Source organism: Crotalus tigris, unplaced genomic scaffold, assembly GCF_016545835.1.
Source record: "Crotalus tigris isolate CLP2741 ecotype Arizona unplaced genomic scaffold, ASM1654583v1 scf7180000017663.5292952, whole genome shotgun sequence".
Classification (NCBI taxonomy): Eukaryota; Metazoa; Chordata; class Lepidosauria; order Squamata; family Viperidae; genus Crotalus; species Crotalus tigris.
In genome coordinates, this window is record NW_024096550.1 from 2,518,256 (window position 1) to 2,542,737 (window position 24,482).

Here is a 24,482-nt window from a genome sequence, read left to right on the forward strand (position 1 = left end):
GCACCCCTTACAAAAGTTCAAAATGAATTATGCATATACACTATAATTTTGAAACTTCTAAACCCAAGTTTTGGAATATCGTCTCGCACCCCCAGGGGATGTGAGCACCCCCGGTTAGAAAGCCCTGGCTTATTCCACTTGAATATTTCATTTTACAGGAAACAGAATAACAGAGTTTGGAAGGGACCTTGGAGGTTTTCTAGTCCAACCCCTTGCAAAAGACCCTACACCAGACATGTCAAACCTGCAATGTCACATGATGTCATGCAATGTATCAGGAGAGTTTTGCCATTGCCAGCAATGGGGTGGGCATGGCATCCACATGACGCATCTGGCCTGTGGGCCGGCAGTTTGACACCCCTGCCCTATACCATTCTGGACAAATAGCTGCTCAATCTCTTGTTAAAACCTCTAGTGTTGGAGCAACCACAACTTCTGAAAGCAAACCTTTCCATTAATTATTCTCACTGTCAGGAAATTTCTCTTTAATTCTAGGTAGGATCTCTCTTTGATAAGTTTCCTTCTGTTACTTCTTGTTTTGCCCTCAGGTGCTTTGGGGAATAGATTATCTTCCTCTTCTTTGTAACTGCCTCTCAAATATTGGAGGGCTCCTATCATATCACCCCTCATCCTTCTCTTAGTCTAGACACACCCGGTTCCTGCAAACATTCATTATATGTTTCAGCCTCCAGCTCCTTAAACATCTTTATTTTTCTTCTCTGGACTCTTTCTAGAATAACTACTTGATTTATAGATGGTGAAGGGGAAGAGAAAGAGAGAGAGAGAGAGAGAGAGAGAGAGAGAGAGAGAGAGAGAGAGAGAGAGAGAGAAAGAAAGAAAGAAAGAAAGAAAGAAAGAAAGAAAGAGGGGAGAGGGAGGGAGGGAGGGAGGTATGATTCTATATTCTTTATATTTTGATTGTTTATAGTTTATTCTTTTATTGTATTTTAGAATCAAATAAATAATGTGTGTTTTAATAGCAAACACTTGAACGTTAACATGTTTCAACAATGTTTCATCCAGCATCTTCTCAGCTGGCTTCATGTTGAGTGGCCTGCTTTTAACAGAACTCTCTTCATGTACTTTTCCAAGTTTCCATATTGTTCAGTTCCTTATCTGGATCTGAACAGGATCATTGAAGAAACATGGAAACAAGAAATATTCACTAGGGATTAGAGTGGATACAGTAATGATGTAAAGTGAATAATGTCACCTAAAAACATGGACAGAGCTAATTTCCCCCCATTTAGGGATCTGAGAATGAAATGTTTTTCTTTTCAATTATGTAAGATATATTTGAGAAGATACACTGGAATTGTCCCTCTTTTTTTACCACTACACTGGAAGTTTTGAGGAGATTCTGAGGGCCACAAGTATCTGATCCAGGAACCTTTCCTGCACTTGTCCTATTGCGTACATACATCTATTCTGAGAAAACAGGTTTGAAACTATAACTTTAAATGTTTTAAATACACATATACTATACATATAAAAATTATCATGCTTATGAAAATACATATTTCATTGTATGAACCTACAAATGAGCAAATAACATCCCAAAACAGATGTAATTCTGCTCAACTATCAATCAAAAGCTTGATTTTCCATAGACTCAACACTAGGGGACGGAATATTCCTAGCTCTGCTGCATCCTGGAAAATATAAAAAAGAAAAAAAATACTGTTACTGTTCTGTGAGCAATATTTCAAGGAGGTTGTTGGATGTGAAATATAAACAGGTTTTTTTCTTGTCTTTACATTAGTTCTTTTCATTCATTCATTCTGTTGAAGGAAAAGTCTTCATCATGGTTCAGTCCAAGCCGGGAATAAACAACATGGCACTGCAGTTTATTGAAGAGGAGAACCAGACAGAAAGATGGCTCTGGAAGAAAAAGAGTGAAGCACATGTAGGGAGTGGGTTTTTATACCCTTTGGAGCCTTTTGTTTGGAGTTGTTGCTGTGGCATGAACTTTGACCTGAGTCTGAGTGTGCCTTTCTGGTATTCTGATGATGGTGGATTAATCCTATTATGTCCCAAGGGTTATATCCTGCTTCCCTGGGGCTGGGGCTGATGACTCTTAAATTGTTGTGTTGATTCTAGGGATCTTTCTTCCTAATCCCAGTTTCCTCGTTCCAGTCATTTTAACAAGATTATCACATCTGCATTTCTGCAGAGCTGGTTTTTGCTTGGGGAAGGGAGACTTGGGGCTATTAAGAAAAACTGGGCATGCTTTTCTGCCTCTTTAGGATCCTTTGAGGAAATATATTTTTCTGCCCTTTTAATATTTCCTTCTCTGGGAGGCTGACTTCCCACAATTCTTTTGTTGCCAAAGTCAATTTCTGTTTTCTGGAGTAATAAACTTCAAAATAAGTGTTTGGAACAATAGAGAATCAGGGCTGGAAGGGACCTTGAAAGTTCTAATTCCAGAGGTCCCCAACCCCCAGGCCACAGCCCACTACCTGGCCTTGAGCTGTTCAGAACTGGGCCACATAAGTGGATGAGTGATGTACATCCACATTTGCATGAGCAGCAGATGAGCACATGAAAACACCATTTGTGTGAACGGCAAATGCATTGCCCACCGCTCACGCAGAACCATCCCCTCTCTGCCCTCCCCACCACCAGTCCACAAAGCCAGAAAGGTTAGGGAACCCTAGTCCAGCTGCCCACCCTACACTGGAGTCCTTATTTCTGATAAGTCTGCAGCTCCCCTTTTGGAATTCTAAAAGCAGTAAAGTCTTTTTTTGCAGCTTAAAAAGCAACTCCAAAGCTGCTTCTGTTTCCACTGGTATTCACTTTGCTTCACTTCTCCCACCTCTCCCCCAGTATTTGAAAGTCACAGGAGTCTGCAAGAAGATCAGTTTTACCCCTTTGATTATTTATTCATGTATTTAAGATTTACACAGAAATAAATGATAAATATGAAATACTATAGAATAAAAAGAGAAGATAAAAAGATGTGAAAAATAGTGCAAGTGAAAGAAAAAAGAAAAATATTGAGAAGCGATTTATGATCTTTGCAGCAGTTAGTAAAACAAACTTATTTCTCCTATAAAGTTATTTCATACTTTCTTTCTTCCCATATTTAGTCCTTTTTAATCAGCAAATCCATATTTCTGCATAGTCTACTGCAGTGGTGGCGAGCCTATGGCACGGGTTCCAGAGGTAGCACTCGGAGCCCTCTCTGTGGGCACACATGCTATTGTCCCAGCCTTGCCTCCCCCCGCAACCCCCTCCTCACCAGCAGCCTCCCTGGAGGAGAGTCACCCCCGAGTGTGGCCCATGCAGAGCAGCACAGCCAAGGACATGGCAGCCAGCAACGTAGACAAGACTCTGCCCTCATGCCCAATCGTGCACAGTTAATACTGCAGGGCACGGGCAGAGGGCGTGGCTGCCATGGCGCTGCTGGGCTGCCTGGGCGATCTGCAGTGGGCCCTGGAGGCAGTGAGTGGCCCTGCAGGCAGGTGGGGTGGGGGCAGGGCAGGGGTGGAGCAGAGGCGGGGCCAGTTTTTTGGGCACTCAGTCTTTAAAAGGTTCGCCATCACTGGTCTACTGCATTAACCAGAAACAAAACAAAACCTCTCTTCACCAATTCTCAGGAGAATACCAAGCTCCTTGTGCACGATGCATGGTAAGGGATGCTGGGATTTGTAGTTCTAACAAGACTACTGTCATGGTTCCGACAGAGGAAACTCTTCAAAGAACTTTGAGGCATTGTTTACCTTAAAGAATCTTTATTTGAACAGCATAGCTTCGGCACATACATAGTTGAAGCCAAAATCTGACTTCCCCTCCCTTCAGCACATAAATCAAAACACAATTCCCTCCTACATCTAACAGTCATAAATCATATTCTCCAATTAGTTTGAAATGCTGGCTTTCCACCCAGTTCTTTTCCCGTTGATTCCTCATCAGCTCTTATTACAATATTTTATGTCTAACTAATTCCCATCACATTCCTCCCCTTCCCCCAGTATCATCTAATTCTAAGAGTAAAGTATAAGAAAGAAAAAGACTGGATCTCTATATGTTGTCAAAGCAAGAACATCCAATGTTAGCAGCATTGACAACTATTTTCCCATCAAATCTATGAAAATGGTCAGCAGAAGCTGTGGAGGAGGTGAGGTCAAAAGCAGCAAGATGGTGGACAGCCATTTGATGGAATCTCTATTTGAAAGGATATGCTACAATCCCATCTCTGCTTAGGACAAGCAGATCTTCAGGGGGGAAATGGGTCTACATCACAACGATACATTCTCCATTCTGCCACTATATGTGGATACCTTGAGAATGGTTGTGGGGGGTTTTCCACATATACGTATCACCACAGACTCATAGAGCGTCTTTTACTGAGCAATTTCTGAAAATTATAGACTTATATAAATCAGGCAATGAATAAAACAGCTGCTGGACCATGTTGTTTTTTAAATGGTGGAAGGACACCCACTATTCTGACTCTGAGTTAAAAACGCTTTCTTTTAAATCAAGTCAGATAGATAACTCAATAGAAATGATTTCATAACAAAAATATATATTTCAGTCAGAAAGATTACTTGCATTCATGCTGTGGTTGTTACTTCTGGAAAATACATCTTTTGTCCATTCCTATAGGTAAAAGAATAATGCTCTCTTCCATACCATCTTTATAGCGGCGCATGCTCATCGGGTGACATCTGATGGCCCATGCTTCTTTCAGACAAAGACATTCCAATCTGGCTTGTGTCCAGGAATTCTCCCAATGCCCTTTAGAAACTCCTCCCACTGACCCATTAACAAATCAGCATTTAACCCAATAACTGCCAGATATTCTAACATACTGATACATGCTCTCTAGTTAGGGTTACATAGAGCTATACGAGGTTACATAGAGCTATATGATCCAGAACACTCCCCGCTTGGAAATTTATATTTCCACTACTAACTAACTGAAATAGTAAAAAACATAGCATTAAGGCATGCAATACTCATTGTTAACTAACTTTTGACTAAATAAGTAAAACCTTGGTATCAAATATGCATAACTATTGGTAAATATAAAACATGCACAATTATGCAAAAAAACAAGCAAGTGTTACATCAAACAATGCATAAGACAATACATAATTTGAGGTTTGATCTTCTGGTTCAGTCTTCATCAGCAACGGGACCAAATCACTGATTGGCCTGGTACAAGTGTCTTTGAGTCACGACCTGACTCACGTGGCTTCATGATCTGGACCTCAGCTTGGCAAAGTAGTTCATCAACTGGGTGGGCCCGGTGCGCAAGTCCCATGGGCCAATAGTTCTGGTATGCGTTCTTGTCTCCCCGTGAGACAAGGTCTTCTTCCTGTAAAGGAAACTGGAACCAAATCTGGAACAGAAAAACTGGAACCCAATGTTTCTCAGGAACAAGGGGAACTGGATCCACAGGATACTCAGGAACCGAAGAACCTGGAAAAACATGAACAGCTGGATCTGGAAACACAGGAACAGCTGGGGCTGAAGAATCAGGAACATCTGGAAACTCAGAAACAGCTGGAGCTGGAAACTCAGGAACAGCCGGAACTGAAGAATCAGGAACAACAGTTGGAACTGAAGAATCAGGAACAACAGCTGGAACCAAAGAATCAGGAACAACAGCTGCTGCAGAAGACTCAGGATACTCAAGAACCTAAGGATCTGGAACCACCGATGGAGTATTGAAGATGGCTGCTACTGTTGTCATCAGGGTAGTGAGGACTTCATGTGTGTGTGTGTGGGTGTCTTTAACGACATAGAGTCCATGATTTCGCGGGATGTACCAATCATGTGCTCCCACACTATGCCTATGCATGCTTCACCCGTGTGAGATGCAGGGGGAAGGCAATTTTTGGCTTTCAGACATTTGTCAATCATCGGATCATGACAAATATCTTCAATAGTCAGTAAGTCCTTGCAGGCTCCTACAAGGCTAATTCTTGGGGTGCTGAGACAAGTGATCAAGACGATCAAAACTATGCCTAATTTCAGGTGTCTCTGCTTAGACAGGGTTTTGAAGTGGATTGGTTGACGTTTACTGGGTGTCTGAGGTTGAAGGTTGGCACTTTGATCTGAAGCTGGAAGTGCATAACGTTTTGGTCTCTGTGGCATCTGTCTGTTTGGACAGGCCAAGAACTCAAGACTTTCTAGCCAGATCAATTCTGTTAACTGTGTGGCAAGGTTGGGCCACTTCACTTGGTTAACAAAGTTCTTATTTGTTGGCACATGTTGCCATTGTTCAGGGCTTAAAGATTTTTCAATCCTTTTCACTCTGTTGCTTACATAGACGTAGAAATGTCTGCTTTGCAGATATAGCTTGACATCACCTTGCTGTCTGCATAGAAGGTGGTAGACTGTAATTCAAGGCATAACATCTTCGCTGTCAAGTTGGTGAGCTTTGCAGCCAAAGTGATACCACATAGCTCTAACCTTGGTACGGTGTGGCCTTCTTGCATTGTTAGTCTCCCTTTTCCAAAGAAGACACCGAGACTGCAGCACTCCCCGCTGTAGACTCTGATGTATCTTATGGTTGCAAATAAGACGACATAAGTGTGGCTCTCCCCGCTGTGGACTATGATGGATCTTAAGGCTGCATTTACCTTCGTAGACACACCTAAGGAAGCGTACAATTCTTTCTTCTGCACTGTGGCGGGTGAGCTGGAGACATACATGCGCTGCACTTGCATGCTTTGGAGACATCTTGGGAGTACGCTCCATGACTCCCAGTCTTGGAGACATTGTTTGTCTTGTTTGTCCTCTATGGACAAAGCTAAGTTGTTGTAATTCTTGCTTGTCTGGAACACTGTTGCTTCCAAAACAGGTTTGGTTGTCATAAGCGTGCAGTGTTCTAGGTGTGGTTTTAGGAGAGGTGCTGTTCCATTACTGGGAATGGAGATTTTTGACATGCTCACCTGGGTTGGGGTTTGCAATTGATCAACACAAACCGTCCCTCCTATGACCCATCCGAGTTCCGTCTTAATGGCTACTGGGGTTCCTGGTGGACCTTTGAGTCTTTTATTGGAGCCAATGGACTCTGAGGCGTCTCTTCCCACCATAAGTAGGATTTCAGCTTCAGGATCTAGAGGAGGGATTAAATCGGCTATGTGTGCTAAGTGAGGTATTTTTCTTGCCGCTTCTGGTGTTGAGATTTTGCTGCAAACATCTGGTAAGGTCTCCCATTCTAACACTGATGGTAACCGGAAATGTGAACTTCCATCTATCACGTCTATGCGTAGACCAGTGAATGTCTTTGAGTTGCCGTTTGGAGTCCATCCATTGCACAAGAGCATCTTCCTTATCTCCTTCCACTGCGTGCACACATTCAGGGGAGAGTTCCTCCTTAGGCTCTTGGTAGAGTTTGTGTAATCTCTCCCAGCATCTCTCATGGCGCTTGTAGTTCAACTCCCATCTTTCTATCAGATGTGAGTGCATGGCTGCTATAAACTTTCTTTGTTGCCTCAGGTCATAGGGCACCTGAGACGTCTTTGGCCTCACTGAGTCTTGAGCTTCAGCCTCTGTGTGTGAGTCAAGGTTGGCTGTTTGCAGCATTTCTCCTTGACCAGCTGGTTGGGGCGTCTCATCTAGTCTGGTTGGTTGAACCCCTTCATCTAAACCAATGAGACGCTCTGCCATGGCTAGGATAGGTTCAGTGTTTTTCCCAAATATTTTTGAAGCAAATTTGAAGAACTCTCTTTGATCATTAGGGGTCGCTACTTGCAGATCAGCTTCACAGGTGCTGTCTGTGGGTGGAGGTGCCACTGGGTGCATTCTCCTGCGTTTGTGGGTACTTCAGCACAATTCACCCCTTCACCACTAGGGGTCACTTGTTGCGGTCAGCTACCAGGGTGCTCTTCCTTCGAGGTTCACCCTTTGTCCACTAGAGGGCTGGCTCTGGGCGTGATTAAAGGCTTGCATGTAGTTCCTCCTTTAACCACTAGGGGCATCTGAAGAAAGGCCAGCCAAATTCCTCTTATTACCACATTACTGCTAGTAGCCACTGAGAGAATGTAGAGCTACAAAACTCCCACCTGGCCGTTAAGTTGCAAACTGGAACCCCTTGGTCATCAGCTTGTGATAATAAGCAAGGACAATTGGCTCTGCTTGTTCTTCTCCTTAATTTCCCTCAAACTGGAACAATTTGGTCGTCAGCTTGAGTGAGTGAATACTTTGGTGAAGTTCACTATGTGCCCTTTAGGGGGTGTTGGTAGCTTGGGATAAATTTAAGTAACTTGCTCTTTAACTAACAGATTCACTCTGTGTAGTTAGTGATGCAAGCAGTGAAGTACCTTCTTTCCCTCTATGGGGTACTCTTGGCTTGGCTTGGTATGAGTCTGCTATGTGCTGAATTAATTATCAAGTTGTTGTAATCCAGCATATAGATTGCAAGAAGCAAGAAATCGTATGAAGGTGTCATGTATAAATTGACCACCAGGGGGTGCTACTGCAATGCTATTAGGGTTGGTTCTGCCTTTGAAACCAGATGCCTTCTTATTCCATTGACATTGGTTAAAATTCCAAGCATTCCTAAGGGAGGGGGGAGTTTAGCTTCTTTCACCAGTGCTGTGGCTGGGTGAAGAGGTTAATTGCCTTAATTGCTTTCCTTAGTGACGAGGAATTTTTTGATCTGGTTGTTAAGGCGACAACTGTTTTTATTGCTTGTGTTGGGGCCCGAAAAGAGGGGGAAAATCACCCTTTCTGAGCATCAAACAAAGCCAACAGGAATTTGCCAAAGTTAGCAAGAAATCCTTTCCATCCTGCTATGTTTGTTTAAAGGGTCAGTTTCATGCATTCCCAGACATTCCAAACAAGCTAGTTGAATTCACGTGCTAACAACAAAGCTCTTCAAGGCTTACTGCCTCCCTCGCTTTACTGGCAAACTGAGTTGAATTCACAGACAGTCCTTTGAAACCATCTGCTCATTGACTCAAGATGAATTGCCGACAAAGGAAAGGGGGAAGGGGGGTTGCTGCTCACAATTTCTTTGATCTTTTCAAGTGTGAAAAGCCACAGAAAGAGTAGAGCTATAGAAATACACAACTGCTTTCTTCTCTTGAACGGAGATACATGCAAACGACATTAACAACTGTTTTGAAAGTGGCTGAAGAAGGCTAAACTTTTCCTGATAGACAGCACAATATCTCTTTGACTTAAATGTTGGCTTGTAAACAGATCCTAAGACAGACTTAGCAGAAGCATCCAAACAAGACACAAAGCACTTTATAATCTTTACTTTAAAACGTTGGCCAGCATGCAGAGTTTGACTAGTAGTGAATCCTTGCCAGCAGATGCTTGTCAATATGCAGATAAACTTTATCATGCAGTGGGTACTTGCAAAGCTAACAGCAAATCAACAAAACAATGCATCTGAATCACACCTTCTTTGAAACACTGTCTACCAAACAGATATGCTGACTTTACGTTGCAGGCGTTTGAAGGAATTTAGCCACATCCAATTACTATTTGCCTTTATAAAGCCGATATGAACTCTGAGCATTTTTTTACTATTCTGACTCTGAGTTAAAAACACCTTCTTTTAAATCAAGTCAGATAGATAACTCAATAGAAATGATTTCATAACAAAAAATATATTTCAGTCAAAAAGATTGCTTGCATTCATGCTATGGTTGTTACTTCTGGAAAATACATCTTTTGTCCATTCCTATAGGTAAAAGAATAATGCTCTCTTCCATACCATCTTTATAACGGTGCAGGCTCATCGTGGTGACATCTGATGGCCCATGCTTCTTTCAGACAAAGACATTCCAATCTGGCTTGTGACCAGGAAGTCTCCCAATGCCCTTTAGAAACTCCTCCCACTGACTCATTAACAAATCAGCATTTAACCCAATAACTGTCAGTATTCTAACATACTGATACATGCTCTCTAGTTAGGGTTACATAGAGCTATATGAGGTTACGTAGAGCTATATGATTCAGAACACCCACACACCCCTTTAAGATAAACTTCTCCCTCTGAAGTTGAAGGTTTATTCCCTCCTGAGCTTCAGGGAGAGTTGGCCTCCTATGGATGCAAAGAAATCTTGACATGGTGGAATGAAGAAGTGGAATGGTTTGATTCTGCAGGGAGATGATTAGTCATTCATTTAAGGTCTTTACAAGGCTGCTCAACTTGCAAAAATAGGGGGACTGCAATAAAAGAATATAATCAATCGCATAAATGGAAACAAAAGTCCCATCAAGAAAACATAAATTTTGGGGGGAGCCCCATCATATGTTGCACCTCGCAGGACCTGCTCATCAATACTCTGGCCCTAACACCCAAGGGAACATCCATCTTCAGTGTCTTCCTAAAGAAAGAGTAACAGAGTCTGGGCCGGTTGAATGGATGTGTCACTAACCTTTGAATATGAATGGATATGACATTTAATAATGTAGGATAGAGTTGTGTGGCAAGGGTAACAGTAAGGAAACTTATATTTTCAAGACCTGCTAGCTGGATTTATACACTTTGCTAGGTTTTAGAAAGAAAGACATCCTAGCCACTATTATTTGTACACCATGGTTTATATCACATTGCATAAACCCAGCTGATTGTCAATAAACCATGATTTACAAAGTTATATGAACTAGTAAAAATGTGTGAACTAATCTTTTGTGTTACTTGTAGATTGGCGTGGCTTTAGAATTAGCAGCTATATTGCATCTTTTCAGTTTTGTAGGTTTTCTATGGTATTCATTTTGATGCTGTTGTGCTGCACACAATTGGCCAAAATTAGACCCACTTCCTCAGTGGGCAGAAACACTCAGGCCAAGAAAGAAAGTTGTGCAAACATAGTTTACTTGGTACTGGACAACTGAATCAAAGAAATGAAGAGTTGTTGGCTAGTAAACCACAAGAAAGGATAACACACATGCCAAATGTCTCCCATTGTTTACATAGAAATGCTTGCCTACAGCAGATTTTGCTAAGTCTGCTGCATAATGGAAGTTTTTTTTCCTCTCAAAAAGAGGAATTTTCAGCTGGAAATGGTTTGTCTTTTGCAACAGATTAAAATGTGGCAAATAGAGGTGGTGGAGATGTAAAATATGAAGTGATCTCCATAGTGTGAGGCAAATGAGCTCATTCTTAGAAATAATTTGTATTCACAAAGAAAAAAAAACAGAACAGGAGGACACAGATATGGTTTATATGTCATGGAACAGTAAGCCCTCTAATGTCATATTTGGTTTAGATGGCCTCCATTTATCTGCAAAACCATTGATATGTCTCAGCATTTTTTCAAGGGATTCTTCTGGAGATCCTTGTTAACAGAATAAACAGAATAATAGAGTTGGAAGGGACCTTGGAGGTCATCTAGTCTAACCCCCTGCTCAAGCAGGAGACCCTATACCAGGGGTAGGCAACCCAAAACACTCAAAGAGCCACTTGGACCCGTTTCCCACCAAAAACAAAACACTGGGAGCCGCAAAACCCTTTTGATATCTAAAATGAAGATAACACTGCATATATCCTTTTTTACCTTTATTATAGGTGTGTGTATGTGTAGTGTGTGTGTGTGTGTGTGTATGTGTATGTGTGTGTGTGTATGTTATATACACACACATACACACACACACACACATATACACATTAAAAATAAAAGTAAAAATATGACTCTTGGGAATACCCATACTATTAAAACAATGATCACCAAGAGAATGCTTTAAGAGAATAAAATTACATACACACACAGGTAAAAAAAGGATATATGCAGTGTTATCTTCATTTTAGATGTCAAAAGGGTCTCTCTCTCCCTCCCTCTCTATCTGCCCTTGGTCTGCCACTCCTCTTCCCCCATTCTCTCTCTCTCCTCTCTCTCTCTTTCTCCCCCCCCCCCCCTATCTGCTGCTCACCTGGCAAGCTTCAAGCTGTTGTCCAACAACCTCCGGGGTAGGCAACCTCGTCTCTTTTATGACTCATGGACTTCAACTCCCAGAATTCCTGAGTCAGCCTAGCTGGGCTAGCTAGCTCTCCCTGCCCTTCCTGCTTCCTGCTTCCTTCAGAGACGCAGCAAAGGGAGGAGCTCCGCCCAGAAAGCTTTTCAGCTCCTCGGAGAACACTGTGAGTGCACTCTCTTTTACACACACACAAAACACACACACACACACACACACACAAACACACACACCCAGACACACACACACACACACACACACACACACACAGAAGCAGGGAAGTGCAATTGCCTCTCTCTGTCTCTGTCTCTCTCTGCAAAGGCAGAGGAGGCTGGGAGCCACAGGGGAAGGCTCAAAGAGCCGCATGCGGCTCCGGAGCCGCAGGTTGCCGACCTGTGCCCTATACCATTTCTGTCCATTCTCTTCTTGAAAGCCTCCAGTAATGGGATACCCACAGCTTATGAAGGCAAGCTGTTCCATTAGTTGATTTTTCTGTCAGAAAATTTCTCCTTATTTCTAGGTTGAATCTCTCCTTGATCCATTTCCATCCATTGTTTCTTGTTTGGCCTTAAGGTGCCTTGAAAAATAGGTAGACCCTCTCCTCTCTGTGACAGCCCCTCAAATATTGAAATACTACCATGTCACTCCTGGTCCTTCTCCTCACTAAACTAGCCATGCCCAATTCCTGCAACCATTCTTCATATGTTTTAGCCTCCAGGTCCCTAATCATCTTTATTGCTCTCCTCTGCACTCTTTCCAAAGTTTCTACATCTTTTTTATAATGTGTGGATCAAAACTGGATGCAGTATTCCAGGTGTGGCCTTACTAAGGCTTTATAAAGGGGTATTAAGACCTCATGTGATCTTGATTCTATCCCTCTGTTAATGCAACTTAGGATTGCTTTGGCTGTTTTATCTGCTGCCACTCACTGCTGGCTCATATTTAATTGATCATCCACTAGGACTCCAAGATTGCTCTCACAGTTACTGCTATTAAGCCAGGTTTCACCTAATCTATATCTGTACTTTCGGTTTTTCTTGCCAAAGTGTAATACTGTACTTGTAAGGACTCACCTCAGCTAACCACCTAAGAAAGCAGAACTCTTGAAACAGGCATTGTCCCAAAAGGAAACTTATATTAGGTGTTAGGAACAGTAGGGAAGTCAACAGTAGGGAAGTCAAGGCGAGATCTGGGGAAAATCCCGCTCAAATGGTAGAGTTAAACTAGCAATATTCCTTCTCCCACCGAAGTCATAATGTCCATTTGAAATCTAGCTAATCTACAGGTGGCATGATGTGCAGTTAACTGGCACAGTTGGCGTGCATCTCAAGGTCTTCTCCAGTTTCGTTTCTCTGTAACCATCTCCCTGATAAGGGAGACACATTCCTTTCTCAAGTGCAGGCATGTCAAACTCACAACGTCATGTGACGTTGTGTGACGTATCGCGACTTTTTCCCCATTGCCAGCACTGGGGTGGGTGCAGTTTCGGCATGACGCATCCAGCCCGCAGACCGGCAGTTTGACATGCCTGCTCAAGTGGATGGAGGTGGGAGAGGAAAAGTAGAAAGCAAAAATTATCCCAAGCGAAAGCAAATTCCCCCTCCCCCCCTCAGAATGGTAGGCCCCAAAACTAGAGTACATATGCAGGGGAAATAATAAGGATTTGGGGATCTGACAATACTTTTCTCTATGCTGAATTTCATTCTGTTGATTAGGGCCCAGTGCAACATGTCTTTTATTTTGTGGCAAAGAACAAGCTTTCACCTGGATTAGATATACACTGGAAATTGGCTATGAAAGACTGAGTAAGTCAGAGGTTTACTATTCAATGCATTTGAAATCCATTCTGTTCGTTATTGATGCTGGATGCATTCACACATATCCTTCCCAGCAGGAGTCTATAACTGGAACAATAGCTTGTGGGTTTTTTTACTGCCCACAGGAAAACAGTACATTTCTATGTTTTTAAATGTAATAAAGTTTCAGGTATAGCTGCATTAGCTGCAGTGGAAAATCCTGGTAGAGATTGGTAGAGGTAGGAGTTGCAACCACACCTTTAATCAGTTGTCTTCAGGATTTCCTAATGGTGTCATGTTAATCTCTAATTACTTTTAGCATGTGAAACAGAAGTATGTCACAAGATTTTCCTGGGTTATTAAGAAGACACTAAGAACTCATTTTAAAGCATAAAGCAATAAAGTAGTATATTAAGGCTTATTTAGAAACCACACTGTGGGGTTGTCAAAACTGCCTAGGCTAGCTTATTCCTATGCTACTCCAATGGGTGTTGGCTCCAATTGGTTTTCACCAAATCCTTTGGTGCAGTGTTTCTCAACCTTGGCAACTTTAGTATATGTGCTGCTGAAGTGAGCACAACCTTGACAACTTGAAGACATCAATTTCAACTCCCAGAATTCCCCAGCCACCCAGTCTTCAAGTTGCCACTGTTGAAAACATTGCTTTGGAGCAGGGGTCTTCAAACTTGGCCCTTTTATGACTTGTGGATTTCAACTCCCAGAATTCTGGGAGTTGAAGTCAACAAGTCATAAAAGGGCCAAGTTTGAAGATACCTGCTTTGGAGTATCAGATACTTCAGAGGTCACTGTGAACCTTTTTAAACAGGTTTCTACACATAGGAGTTCTTGCTTATTAGTGAATCGTGTAGTTACACTGTTATAGTGAAATTTGTTTCCTAAAGCAGCCTTTGTGACTTCAAATGTTTGCACATTTGGCAGATGTAGTTGTATTTACAAAAATATAAAAACAGCTGGGAATCTTATGGCTCATTAAGTTTATTACTGCATGGGGATGTTTGCCATTCTTTCTCAGCTGTATGCCAAATACTTGATGGATTTGATGGAAATCTATTCAACATCTTTAGCTCAACTATTAAATATACTGTCTGTTCTGCAACAGAATTTGGAAATTGCTGTATCAGGAACTCCACCACTTGTGTTGCTAAGGCTTGGTAGGAACTTAATTCAACTTTGAACATATTTTTAAAAAATCAAAAGAAAATGGCAGAAGACGTGTCTTCCCCCTCCTCTTCCTCCCATTGAGGATATTTTGCCAGCAGCTGATCCAAATCTTACAAACAAGTTTTAGAAATATAAGAGAGAGAGGAGGGAAAGAGGGATTAATTGACTATTGGATACTTATGCCCCCAAGTGTATCTCCAAAGCAGTGTTTATGTATAGACAATTTATAAGGCATTTTATTCAGGATCATCTCACCAATAGCAGCCCCACTGAAGATATCCAGCTGCATGGACACACTTCTTCTTGGTTCTGAATTATGTACCTTTGATGTTGTGGTCATTTTCAATTTTCACTGTTGCTTGATAAAACAAAGTATTTTGCTCTCTGATCTTTGGTTTAGAAACCAAACTCTTTGTTGAATTAATTTGCAAAAGTAGTTTAAACAATTTGTACATAAACTGATTGTGCCCCTTCATCAGTTTCAGCGCAAGGTGAAGTAACCCACATTTTCATCCAAATCAACCTACCAAAGTTCAGAAAGCACATTCCAAATTGTTGATTAGATTTAATTACTGGTTCTCTTGTTGATAATTCCAAGTAAGCCAAATTATTTATCTGTGATGGGTCTCAACCTACATGGAGTCTTAGTTCTAGATCCTTTATACATACATTAGCTTTCAGAAATTGCAGCAAAAGGATTCACACCATATTGTAGTTTGCTCCTTCAAATCTTTAATGCAGATTTCCCAAGAGAAGATATGAGGAATGTTTCCGCAAGGTTTTTATTTCAGAGAAGGTTTAGATGGGATCACTGATTATGGTGGTGATGCAGTGACTATTTTGGAAAGAATAGGGCATTAATTTAAGAGCCTTTTTTGCTTCTGATGGGTTTGTGTTGCAAAACTGACAAAAGAAATTTTTAGTAGTATGCAAACAAAATGAGTTTCCAAAGTTTGATAGTACTGGGAACTGCAGGCTGCACACAGCCAAACAGATAGTATATTTTCCATCTCTGCTATAGCAACTTGCAAAGTCTTAATGGACAACAAAGGGGGTTTTAGATTATCCCTTTTTTCAGGCTGAAAGTGACAACTTGATGCTTTTCAATAGAAAATTATCAATTAGAAACTTCAAATGTTGAAGATGTCCCATTAAATGCCTGGACTGAACCAAATAATTTTTTACTGTGCCCAAAATATTGTATTCTGTATTTTCCTAATTCAGTGGTCCTTGGGATGTGCCATTCTATTATAGATGTACTTTGGCCCACCTTGCCTTTCTTCCAGATCAACCTGATGAGAAAAAAGTATCATGAATGAAAGTGATTGTTTGAAGATAATGCAGGCTTGACTCAGTTAAATGCAGATAAATCTCAGATTTCAATATGATGTCAACTCAGGGTTTAGTCATATAGTCTCATTTCTCAATTTCTGAACAAAAAATTGCTGCATTTATATCCACACTGCAGTGCCACTTATTTAACAAAATAAACTCAATAAAAAACCTAGCAAAATGTCTGTCAAAATTCAATGCCTTGAAGACACAATTCATTCTGTGGATTAGAAAACACCTCCACTTTCATTAGTGGAATACTGAACTGAATACAGACAATTTCTAGAAATTCTTCCCTTTCCAAATTCAGATCTCCATAGAATGAAAGAAGAAGATGCTGCCAAATTCTGTGGGACAGAAAAGGAGCTTTCTCATAACATTTCTATAGTGAGGTGAACTTGTCTATGGTTTTGCCAAGTAATAATCAAACATCTTCTGTACTAGAACACAGTGATATGGTGATGATGAAAGTCAAGAACAAAGTCAGAGAAACCACATTTTAATGTAGCATTACAGGTAAAAACATACTGGATTATATTAGGAGAAGGACAGGCAAAGACAGGAGGTGGAGTCAAGAGTGGAATCAGCCTAGAGTGGAATTGCCTGGCTGAGGAATTCTGGGAGTTGAAGTCCACAAGTCATAAAAGGGCCAAGTTTGAAGAACCCTGGCCTAGAGTTTCCACAAATGGTCTAAGCCCAAATCCTCTTGAATTTCATTAACTCTTACCTACCGCCAATTTAATGCTGACCATTAGTTGACTAAATTTTTGTGTATAGACATGAACAATAAATGATCTTAACTGGAAGTAGTCTTCTGCACATTCATGCCTTACATTATAGCCTTTGACTATAGGAATTCATTCATTGTGGGGAAAGGAGGAACACTACCTGCCTTGTACTTTTATTTATTTTTAATTCTTTTTTTTTACCTGCCTTTTACTTTCAAAGCCAATCTATTCAGGGAAAGAGTGTTAAAAAAAAAACTTTGGAAAAGCAACAACCTTGGAAATTATCTTTCATTTATGGCCAAAGCCTTTAATGACCTAATATGCATGATTACATCATATAAATGTAATGAATGATTACATCATATATCAATGACTAAATGGTTGGATTATTATATTTACACAACTCAACCTCTCAACTTCAAAGCTCACAGATGAACTGAAATAGCCTCATTACAGTACATTATATTTTTATCTATGTAAGGTTTATCTGTGTACATTTTGTTTCTCCTCTCCACTACAGTTAACACTAGTGCATGTCCATAGAGCCTGTGGATAGATGCATATCATATCTTTTGCCAGATCCTATGCTTGAAATCATTCCTCCCAAGCTCTATCTTCTCATAATTGTCTACTTTCAAGTATTATTTCACCAGAAAAAAGAACCTCCCAGAGGTGTTACACAATAAAATTAACCTTTACACCTCTTTCCATGCAGGTCCTGGTCCTGATTTTGACCTCCCTGTCCTGTTTCGATATTTGAAAAAGACCTAAGTGACATCAGATGCTCCTGTGCATCTGTTTTTGAAAAATGTAGCACAATTTGAATATCTGCTGAAATATATAAAGTCTTGTTAGGATTGCTTACCGAGTGTCCCATGAGGCATCATCATGCAGCACTTGCCAGCCTTTAGAAATGGTATCATATTTCTCCACCGTAAGGAAAGTAAAATTGGACTGGAAGAAATAATCAGTGATAGAGATATGAAATATCCAAATGTAAAATAGCTCCTCAGCAATTATCAATTATGGACATATATATATAATAAGATCAGAGGGCCTCCTTAGATTATCTAAGGGGGGAAAGGGAGAAATAAATAGAAATTGCATCTCAGAATTATTTGGTCAAATGCAGGAAATCTAAGGACTCGATCAATTTTTCTGAGCAATCTTTCCATTTGTTTCATATCTCACCATATACTCTGTAGAACTCCTTGGATTTGCTCCTACAAAATGCACTTCAGCAATCTGCCCCTGGGTGAAAGAGATGGAATGAGTTTTGAGAAAATGAACTGTAAATCCCATACATGGTACAAATTAATCAATTCTGCTATGGCACAAGTCTGTTGAACTTCAGAGTTTTTCCTGTGCTCAAAATGAGCAGCTTTTATGGTGGCCATTCAACTCTTAAAATACAAATGGATAAGGAGATGTGTATATATCTGGGCAGGTACATATCCTACTAAGCATTTCTTTAAAGAGTGGAAATGGTGCTTGAAATCTTCTAGTATGACTTCAGGTATTTACAACAGCATTCAACATGGAAGATAATCCCCCTTTCCTGAAATGTCAATGAACGTGTTCTGTTCTGTGCATTGGTAAGGCATTGAGACGAGGCAGGTGTAACAACAATTGCTTCTTTATTCAAGCTTCAACAGAACCAACAAAAAATGGCACAGATCTCTTTTATACCCTTTTGCAGAGAACAGCATCAGCCAATAAATGCAATGTATTTTCCCACTTTCTGCGTGTGCAATAGGATGGAGACAGCCTGTCTGGCCCAGGCAGCCATGTGGTCTGCCCGGGTCTCTTTGCAGCTTCCTGCACCTGCTCTGTCAATCACAGGCCCAGGACATAACACCCCTCCCCTCTTAGTTCAAAAAAACATACACTACTATTTTTAACTACTACAAGGTTACCCTTTTGAGCATGTTCTTATTTCTAGGGAACCCTTAAGTCTGCCAGCTTACTGACAGGAAACTTACATAATCTTGTAAGAACTTTGGAGGGCCTCTGACCCGCTCCGAATGTCTCGGAGCTGCTGCAAGTGCCCAGTCTGCAAGCTCACCTGCCAGGCTCAGCAGACCGGGACTCTGAGGCCCAATTGATACAGGTGAACCCGCATCTTGCTGACTGGCTTGGTCCAGTAAGCCCAATCCTTTGTCCATTTTACTTTGGCTGGCTCGTTCTGGAAAGCCCAGACCAGAGTTCCTTGTGGGGTGAATTCCCCAGGTCAGTGAGGGACCCCTGTTGGGAGCATTGTCCCATAGGCACAAGGCCAGCAGTAGGAGTGGCATGAAAAGCCGATTGCGTGCATGGACCCTGTGCCAGAGTCAGGAGCCGCCTTGTTGGCAAAACCTCTAGTCGGAGAATGCAACCCCCGTTTTCGCAGAGAGACTGAGATCCACGATCGTGATCGTGGATCTCCTCCCTCCCCGAGAGCAGAGTCAGGAGCGGAAGGGTGACTAGGTAGCCTGCATCACAGCTGGTCAATGTGTCGACGCAGCATACGACCATCTTCCAAGGCCCCTTTGTATGATAGTGGCCTAGTGACCTTGCAGACCACTGCTGTCACCCAGAGATGACCAGGTCCATAGTTCCTTGCTTGATAAGGATTGCCCACCGGGATAAGGTGCCCGCGGCTGTGACACCTGTGAAGCCACCCGGTTTGGGTGCAACCTGTCCAGTTTGGTAATGAGACGGCGACCCCAGCGGAGTTCAGTTGGGCTTTTGCCTGTACCTGTGCAAGGTGTGGTGCGGTGGCAAAGGAAAAAATCAGCTAACCTGTGGTGCCAGCTCCCGTGAGTGAGCCTTTTCAAGGCATCTTTGGTTGTGCAGACCATGCGCTCAGCTTGGCCATTGTAAGCCAGATGAAAGGGTGCCAAAGTAGCATGACAAATAATGTTGGCTTACAGGAACTCCGAAGAATTGAGACCCGTTGTCAGAAACAAGGACATCTGGTAGCCCATGAGAGGTGAAGATCCCTCTCAGCACCTGGATGGTCCTGACAGTAATTGTGGGGGACACTGGAATGACCTCTAGCCATTTAGAGTGACTGTCCACAACAATGAGGAGGAATTGCCCCTGAAAGGGGCCAGCGTAGTCAATATGAACCCTCGACCAAGGAGCATGTGTGTCCTCCCACCTGTGTACAGGAGCCTGTGGCATTTCAGGCCTGGACTGTTAGCAAATGTGGAACTCCTGGACCTGGGTCTCAATCTCCTTATCAAGTCCAGGCCACCAGAGATAGCTGCACACAAGTGCCTTCATCCAGACTATTCCCAGATGTCCTTCATGCAGAGACTGCAAGACTCTAGTCCTCAATGAGGTTGGGATCACTACCCTGCTACCCCACAAAACACAGCCCTTAAAGGTGGATAGCTCATGCTTCCTTTTCCAGAAACTCTGGAAATTGGTGCCAGGCCATCCCGACAGCACCCAGTTCAACACGCGTGTTAGTGTGTGATCAGTGCTGTTTCTGCAGCCACATCCCCTGCATTGAGGGGAGACTCAGGCAAATCTTGGATAGCCAGGATGTGGTTAGCTGGAGCAGGATCTGATTCTACAAGCTGTAGAGGCAACTTACTAAGGCCATCTGTATGGCCCATTTCTTTGCCTGATTTGTGAACCAGGGAATAGTCATTCACAGAAAAGAAAATTGACCACCTCAACATTCTAGGAGAAATTATGTGTGGGGTTTGCTTGTTCGTTGTGAACAACCCCAACTGTGGCTTGTGGTCTGTAAAGACCGTGAAGTGGTGACCATACAAAAAGCCATGGAATTTTTTTATGCCAGCCACTATGGGCAAGGCTTCTCTGTCTATCTGTGCATAATTACGCTTAGCAGAAGACAGAGTCCTTGAATAGTAGGCTACAGGAACTTGTGTTCCATCAGCCTTGAGGTGACTTAAGACAGCCTGATCCCATAAAGGGATGCATCGCAGGCTATAAACACCGGCAGCTGCTCATTGAAATGAGCAAGAACAGCATTTGAAGACAACAATGCCTTGACCTCAGCAAAACTCCTTTCATGGACTTGTGTCCACTTCCATGGAGCCTGTTCGTCCAAGAGCCAGTGTAACAGTTCTGCCACTGCAGCCTTGTGAGGGAGGAAGGAATGGTAAAAATTTAGAAGCCCAAGGAAGGCTTGAAGCTCGCTCTTCGACTTGGGACTTAGGGCCTGCTGAATCGCTTTGAGCCTAGATTCAGCAGGATGGATGCCTTCGGCATCTATGCGAAACCTAAGGAATTCAGTGGAAGTTACTCCAATTTTGCATTTTTCCTCTTAAGCTTCAGCCCCGTTTCGCGGAAACGCAGCAAAATGGACCAAAGCCTTTCAGCCAGATTTTCAAGTGATTCCCCTGCGATGAAGACATCATCGAAATATTGGCAAACTCCCTGAATGTTACGGAGCGTTTGCTCCATCATGCTTTGGAAAATGCCAGGGGCTACGTTAACCCTGAACTGCAGTCTTCTGACTTTGAAAGCTCCCCGGTGTGTTACGATCGTCTGGGCCTCTGCCATTGCATCATCAACCAGTAGCTGTTGATAGGCCTGAGCCAAATCGTGTTTGGCGAAAACTTGGCCTCCTTTAAGTGAGGCCAAAATGTGGCTCCCCACAGGGACCGGATAACAGTGTTGCTGTAACGCTTTGTTTAGCGTGCATTTATAGTCAGCGGACTTCCCCATTGGCCTTGAGTGGAGTGACTATGGGTGTTTCCCATGGACTGCTATCCACAGGTTCTAAAATACCTTGCTGTAGCAGTTTATCCAGCTCGGCATTAATCTTTTGCTTAAGCGCAAAAGGCACCCGACGAGGCTTAATCCTAATAGGTACAATGGAGGGATCTAACCGCAAAGCAATGGGAGGCCCCTTGTATGACCCTAGCTCTGGGCTGAACACATCAGCAAATTCCTTGCAAACTTCTGCAAGGCCTGTTGTTTGCAAGCTGTGCCCAATCACTTGAATCCCAAGTGCCTCGAACCAATCTAATGCGGTCACTCTCAACCACAACAATGTCCAGAAACCCTTCGAATTGCCTATGCTGCACTCTGAGCATGGCCTCCCCTTTCACACTGACTCGGGAATTCTGGAAGTCTGTTAAGATAAGATTTGACGGCCTGAGTTTAACTCTCTGGCCGCTTCTACAGCAGATCTGCTTGAGAGTGTTCTGGGAAATGATTGACAGACCTGAACCCATGCCCAGCTCCATCGTTAAGGGGACCCCTACAATTTGACATCAATACGCAGCTTTTTCTTCAATGGCCGGTGGGCCCATTCTCAAAATGCTCCTGCGGGACACACAGAAACCCACCCTATTCTGGTTGGGGATCCTGATAATTTTCCGAGGCAATTCTTCTGATGGATGGTCTTTCTTGCAACCCAAACAGACGGCGGCTATGTGGCCTTGCCAGTCACACACCCGGCAAGTAGCAGAGCAAAAATGGCAGTTGGAGTGCTTGTGGCGTCCTCCACATCCGAAACACCAAGGGAATGGAACTGCCTTGTCAGACCCCTTGTCAGCTCGCTCTTGGGGCCTTCTCTCTGCTGGCTGCTGCAGATGGTCAACCTCATTTTCGGAATCCAGTTTGGATACCTCTCGAGCAACCTCTTGATGGATTGAGCCCAAACTTGTAGGGTTCTTGGAAAGCTGCAAGGCCTTAACAGCTCCTCTCACTGCTTCATTGGCCGTGATTTCCCTTAGTGCACCCTGGAAGGAAACATCTTCCCTTGCAAAGAACTTTTGCTGCAGCTCTCGGCTCCTCAAGCCACAAACTAGCTGATCATGCAACCTTTCTTCTAAGTCTTTGAACTCACAGGGCCTTGCAGCTTGCCGCAGAGCACCAATAAAGTCTGCAGCAGACTCTCCTGGACGTTGGTCCCACTGCTCAAATGCATGACACCATGCAATCACCAATAGCTTTGGTTCAAAATGTTTCTTTAAGATTTTCTTAAGCTCAGTATAAGCAATGGATTCTAGAGGTGCTGGGGCAACCAGATTTTCAGCAGTATCAAATGTTTCTTGCCCACAGACACAAAGTAACATTGTGGCTTTGAGCCCGTCCTCCCAAACTTGGTTTATCCAAAAGTAGTTTTCTACTCTGGCAATGTATGAACTCCAACATTCAGGGTGCATTGTATCGAATTCGGATAAACGCCCTATCTTAGCCATCGTTCGTCCTTGGTGGCCTCATCAACGCCTCGTGCTGCTCAGGCTTGCGAAGGGGTTCCAGGGCGAATCTTGCTGAGCTCCCCTCCAGCGTTTTCATACTGGCAGGCAGAGTCGCATAAGTCAGAATGCCAAACTTCCAAGCACTTTGGCCTCCCGTGGTGAGTCAGCCTAGTATTCTTTTGTTGTTGTTTCCTTGTAGCACACTCCCACCTTTGTCACCAATGTTCTGTTCTGTGCATTGGTAAGGCATTGAGATGAGGCATGGGTAACAATAGTTGCTTCTTTATTCAAGCTTCAATAGAACCAACACAAAATGGCACAGATCCCTTTTATATCCTTTTGCAGGGAACAGCGTCAGCCAATAAATGCAATATATTTTCCCATTTTGCGCGTGCGCAATAGGCTGGAGACAGCCTGTCTGGCCCGGGCAGCCATGTGGTCTGCCCGGGTCTCTCTGCAGCTTCCTGCACCTGCTCTGTCAATCACAGTCCCAGGACATAACAGAAAGGATACAAATGGAGCACAAAGGAAGTTTTCCGTGTATTGACTCAGTGGCTAGAGGCTGTCCAGGAGTACACCTGGAGCAGCAGCTGTGAGTTCAGAAGGAACCCCAAATTATTCACTAGTCTTGAATGGAGAAATGCAACACTCCATCATTAGAATTGAGTGTTTCTCCGCAACAAGCTAAATAGCCTCCAGAGTCTAGGTTAATACACTGATAGCTTCACCTATGCAGCCTGGCTTGAGATGTACAATTAGGGATCACCAGCATATACAGTAAATGGTCCTTGAGTGAGGGACAAGTATCTACCCCAGAAAAGGAGAAAGGTACAAGACTTGTACTGGAAGAACCCTCCCTAATTCTATAATTATAAATTACTCTCAAATATTGCTGTCCAGGTAAGGTGATTGAGGAAGTTATGTCCTCACAGTTCCAGATGTATTTGGATGAAGCTGATTTAATGAACCCATTTCAATTAGACCCTCATCTAGAATATGGTACTGAGACTGCATTGGTCATCTCTATGAATGACCTATACTAGAAATTACACCAAATGGAGAAGGAGTTCAATCCTACCAATTGTCCTGATTATTGCGAGATAGACGGCAAATAAATTTGATAAATAAATAAATCAGTAGCATTTGGTACCATCAGCTATGGAATCTTTTTGGTCCATCTGATGTGTTTGAAAGATGCAGGTTTCCAGTGTATTTAATCCTTCTTCTTGGGATATGTTTAGAAAGTGTTTTTTCCCCCTAAGCTTTTAATTGGCAATTGGAGTCCTCATTTATTTTATCAGTTTGTTTAGTTGACCATCTCAACAAATGACTCTGGGTGGCAAACAATATTAAATGCAAAACTATAGTAAAGAAACTAATAT

General features: G+C 42.6%; 1 protein-coding gene across 1 annotated transcript in view; it reads right to left on the bottom strand.

Moving 5' to 3' along the window:
* Positions 1-15,579: 15,579 nt before the first annotated feature.
* The window catches only part of ASAH2 (N-acylsphingosine amidohydrolase 2), a 48,851-nt gene continuing 39,948 nt past the window's right edge, over positions 15,580-24,482 (bottom strand). The window contains exons 19-21 of the mRNA XM_039335961.1: positions 18,122-18,181; positions 17,796-17,884; positions 15,580-16,162 (exon numbers count right to left, since the gene is read on the bottom strand). Coding sequence (XP_039191895.1) covers positions 15,988-16,162; positions 17,796-17,884; positions 18,122-18,181 — 324 coding nt within the window. The 3' untranslated portion in view covers positions 15,580-15,987. The remainder of the gene's footprint in view (positions 16,163-17,795; positions 17,885-18,121; positions 18,182-24,482) is intronic.